The sequence below is a fragment of the Quercus robur genome, chromosome 12 (genome assembly GCF_932294415.1).
Source record: "Quercus robur chromosome 12, dhQueRobu3.1, whole genome shotgun sequence".
In the NCBI taxonomy this organism is placed as follows: domain Eukaryota; kingdom Viridiplantae; phylum Streptophyta; class Magnoliopsida; order Fagales; family Fagaceae; genus Quercus; species Quercus robur.
In genome coordinates, this window is record NC_065545.1 from 2,833,392 (window position 1) to 2,837,863 (window position 4,472).

At 41.6% G+C, this 4,472-nt stretch overlaps 1 protein-coding gene across 1 annotated transcript; it reads right to left on the reverse strand.

The window, feature by feature from the left end:
- Window positions 1-1,727: 1,727 nt before the first annotated feature.
- Window positions 1,728-4,221, reverse strand: LOC126708723 (uncharacterized). The gene is made up of 2 exons (XM_050408603.1): window positions 3,304-4,221; window positions 1,728-2,844 (listed from the first exon to the last, which is right to left on the reverse strand). The coding sequence occupies exons 1-2, from the start codon at window positions 3,945-3,947 to the stop codon at window positions 2,136-2,138; spliced, it is 1,353 nt and encodes a 450-aa protein (XP_050264560.1). The 5' UTR covers window positions 3,948-4,221; the 3' UTR covers window positions 1,728-2,135.
- Between the last annotated feature and the right edge of the window lie 251 nt (window positions 4,222-4,472).

Sequence of the window (4,472 nt, forward strand, 5' to 3'; positions counted from 1 at the left end):
TTTCCTCATCTGAACCAAAGAATGGAAAAAAAAATCAATTAAGGTCTTAGTCTAAGAAGCACCACGGCCTAAGCTAAATTCACAGACAGAATTCATCTAGACTAACCCAGGTCTTTCCTTCAAGCTGACAATAGAAAGAACATGATGTGTATCCTGCAATCCCAGACATGAGTGCATATATAACTACCAGTGCAATAAACAAAGCTCCTCGGTTGTATGGATAAAATACACCAAACAACGCAAGCATAAAAATGAAGACACTGCTGGAAAATGGAAATACAAACAAAGAAAGAAGAGGGCATTTAGGACAGTGATGTGATAAACTAAGCTTCATGAATCTAAACAAAATATAAAAATAAAAAGATCCTTACAGAGTGAACAATTGGCTGCCAATGGCCCAGAACCAAGGGCAGCAGCAAATAAGGATTTGTACTTTTAAGAACCGGAAAACATCACCATAAAAACGCATAATTTCAATTTTTAATGTGTTAAGATAGAAGATTTAAAAGTTGATATATGAAAAGAATATGTAAAAGTTATATTTAATTTTTACACAACCTAGCTTTTAGATTTTCTTTTCCTTTAATTTTTTAGTTTTTTATGTTTTGAGATGAAAATAACATAAAATGATAACAAAAATATAAATTTACTCATATTTTTAACAAAAATGAGTAACGAAAGATAAACAGAACTAACCCCAAGTAAATAAAATGTTAATTCTAGAACTACAGATAAACAAAGTATTTTTTGACCAAACTCCATGCTACTTTGTTTAACCAAACTCCATGCGGACAAAGTGTAATTTTTTCAAAATTTTTTTATTAAATGTTTTAAGTTCTCTTGCGTTGGCATTGACCACGATACTAGGCACAACTCTTGAAGCTCTAGTCGCTAATTGGGTTTTGTCCTCAGTCTCCACTTTTTTGTACCGCATCGTAACACATGCATGTGACATGACCTTTACGCTTCGCTTTCCCATAAAAGCTGCGAACAGTCCTTCCTAGTGAAGTAAGAGCAAGACACGACCGTGACTCATGATTCTCGAGTGCAAACGAAGCACCCTAAGGCAAGTCCGTGCCTTCGCCTTTGTTTGTAGTTTGCGTCTAGCCCACTATTATAGTATTTTACACCTATTCTTAGCCAGTTAGCCAAAACCACAGTACACCATACCATAACCACACTGCACCCAACGACCCCGCTGACTAATTTGACCACCTCGTTCCCTTTCCGCAAGTTTGCTATGTAATTTTTTAATTCAATTTTTGGGGTTGGAGCTTGGTGGTATTTGCCTATTTGGTCCCCTCCTACACATTTGTAAAGCGCAAAATATAAAAATAAAAACTGGACCCAGCCATACGCACGCTCTACCAAACTCATGTCCTACCACTACCAAAAACAAGATGAAATTAATTATTTAGTACTTAATTTTAATGTAGCATTGTTCAAATTTCGCTCGTGTGAAAGAAGTGGATCCGACTTCTCCAAGGTACATTAACAAACAATGTTCTTAATCTGCAAGCCAGCTGCGAAAACGTACCCATTAATTAAATAATACCGCTAGCCAACGAAGTCACAAAGTCATTAACAAACTACTCCTTAATTCTGCGCAAAGTCATTAATAGCTTGCCAAAATGTGCACGGGTACCTAAGCCACATTCATTCAAACAAACGAACTTACAGCTATCATCCACTTCTGTCAACAAATGAAGTCATAATTAATACCTGTATTTTTACATATATAACGTGCACGCATAATAATAACGTGTACCTGTTCTTTATTATTTATATACTGCAAGTATAAAATTAGGAATTATATAAAAATGAAGATTATGGAGTCAGTCAGCGACTAAAAACTTATCGAAAACAACCCGCAAGTTTTTTCAACAAAAAGGGAAAAAAAAAAAAAAAAAACATAATCAATACAAGCCACACAAGTAAAAACAAAGCGTGCCCTGTCTACCCCTCGCTCTCTCGCTGTACAGTCTGTAGATTGTTTGTTAGTAGTAAATCTCTCACTCACAGCCGATGGAATCCAAATTCCATCGAAAACCCCAATCACAATTAACCAAAAAAAGATTTGAATAAAAGAAAAAAAAGAAACGAATTGAATAATCATGATGAATCATCATGATCCATTAGCTGAGCAAATCATGTGGCTGGCAAAGCTCTTTCCTGAGTCGATGAGAGAAAAGCCTACAGGCATCCATACTAAGATCGAGAGCTGCGGCTAAAGCCACGAAAGCAGCAGCGTCCTCCGTACAATTCACGTGTTGCACACTCACTTCCACGCTGGGTTTGCTGCACTTACTCTCTCCTTCCACGCTAGCCGACATTACAAACCCTCTGTACACGCAATATGGCCACAGCCCCAACCCGTAGTCCCCGCTACCTCTCGGACTGCACGCTGGCGAGTTCGAGTTAACCGGCGTGACTCGACCGTTCGAGCTCGACCCCAAGTCGATCAAGAATTTCCCTCCTTTGTGTGAGCTCAATGTCGATTCCGCCAACACAATGCCGGCCGCGCCCATGTCCGGGATGAGCTCGAATCGGTAGCCCAACCCGTCCGAGCCGCCTCGCTCGCGCCACGCCTCGAGGCGGCCCCAGGGTTTCCAGGTCCCGTCTCCTGGGCGGAGAATGAGCCAGGATCCCGGGTTGGACCGACTGACTCGGTCCGACCCGGGTGAGGCAACGAAAGGAGTGACCATTGATGCTGCGGCTACTGGTGAGCCGGAAAGATCGTGGACCGTTATGGACCATCCCTTTCGTTCCTTTCCTGGTCGTTCTCGCTCGCTCCCAAATGAGCTTAGCCAGCTTCTCGAGCTGCCTAGGTCGGATTGTAATGATCTGAAATGAACAGTAAAAAAAATATGGGAACAGATTAATTATCAAGCAAAGAATACATGCATTGAAGAAAGGTCATTAACTAATTGTATAAACATGGAACAGAATCTTCAAACTTTAGGGATTTTTCAGAAATAGTAAAAAGCCAAAACACCTGAGGATTAAAAGAACAGCAAAAAGTGTAGAATTCGATTTCGTGATAGCTTTACCGTACACTTTGAATTAGCTTTAGTTAAATTAGTTTTACTTCTTCAAACATTCAAAATTACACCAACGAAACTTTACCAAAGCCCTAAATATCCATAAATTAGGAACAGATTATTTATTACACCAAGGCATTTTAAAAAATTTACAATTAAACAAAAGGAGAAACACGAGGAATAATATAAATGTAAAACCCTAGCGAAAAGCGAGAAGAAACTGAAAAGGAAAAATAAAAGGGAAATGGAAATCCTAACTAACCTTGATCTTTGATTCCGGTCACCGGTGCTTCTGAAACTGAATTTGCAAGTAAAAACTGGTTGCCTAATGTTGCCTTGGATCTGAAAAACTTGTGGACTACACTCAGGCTCGCCATCGAACTGAAACACGAACCTTGGATCAGGCTCCGCCTTCACATTCAAGTGGAATCGCGCGGAGGAGCCTTTGGCTTCTTTCCCCACCGAAATCCAACCGTTGTGAAAAACAGTACAAGGCCTAGACTCCGTTCCCGCCAGATCCAACGGCACGGACACTTTCGCCAACAACTTCCCGGAGTTCACGCCGCAGGTAGTACCTCTCCGGCCGGTGTAGATCGAGATTCTCAAGCTGAGTTTCCCGGCGAATATCGATTTTCCGGCGAAAATCGATTTTCCGGCGAACTTTTCGAGATCGGACTTGCTCAAGTGAAACGTAGCCGCCACGTTATGGACGTGACCGTCGGGAAACTGATTCTCCGGCGGAATGAACGGCACGACGGCGGTCTGGAGCGGAAAGTTCTTGAGCTTGATTTTGCAGAAACATGGAGAAGAAGAAGGATGAACAACGGAGCGAGCGGGCTTGGAGGCAACAGGAATCTTGAGGGCCAAATTGCCTACGGTCAAGCGCAGAAAAGGGCACGGATCCATAGTTTCCTCGCCCTCGCTTCTCTGATATTTTTTCTATTTTGAGAAAACACTGTTAACTCTTCCAAGACTGAGTACAACGCGTACTGCCACCACAGCTGCTACAACCTCCAACTCCAGACACAAACCTTCATGTTATTAATTTCTCTCTCTATGTTATCTGAACAGAGAGTAAGGTTAAAAACCGAAACTCCTGCTCTCTCTCTCTCTCTCTCTCTCTAAAAAAGAGTAAAAGAGTACGGAGGTGAGAATGGGGGATATGAGGGGGGTTGAAGAAGCTTAAGGGGTTTAGAAAATAGAGTTAGTTGCGAACAGCCTGTTTTTTTGTTTTTTTTTTAAATATTAAAATTTTGAAATTTGAGGGAAGAGGTTGGAAGACAGCTGGGTACAGGCTGGCGCTTAGTGGCAGTCGGACCTGAAGTTGACGGTATCTGAGGTCTCTCTCTCTCTCTCTCAATACACTCACATCACACCCGAGCACTGCAGCTGACCCTGACCAACTATACCCCCTGTTTTACCTGTAGGCTC

Coding starts and splice junctions, on each gene's coding strand:
- LOC126708723 (XM_050408603.1), bottom strand. CDS start 3,947: ATGGATCCGTGCCCTTTTCTGCGCTTGACCGTAGGCAATTTGGCCCTC. Junction 2,845..3,303: donor GACCGGAATCAAAGATCAAG/GTTAGTTAGGAT, acceptor TGTTCATTTCAG/ATCATTACAATCCGACCTAG.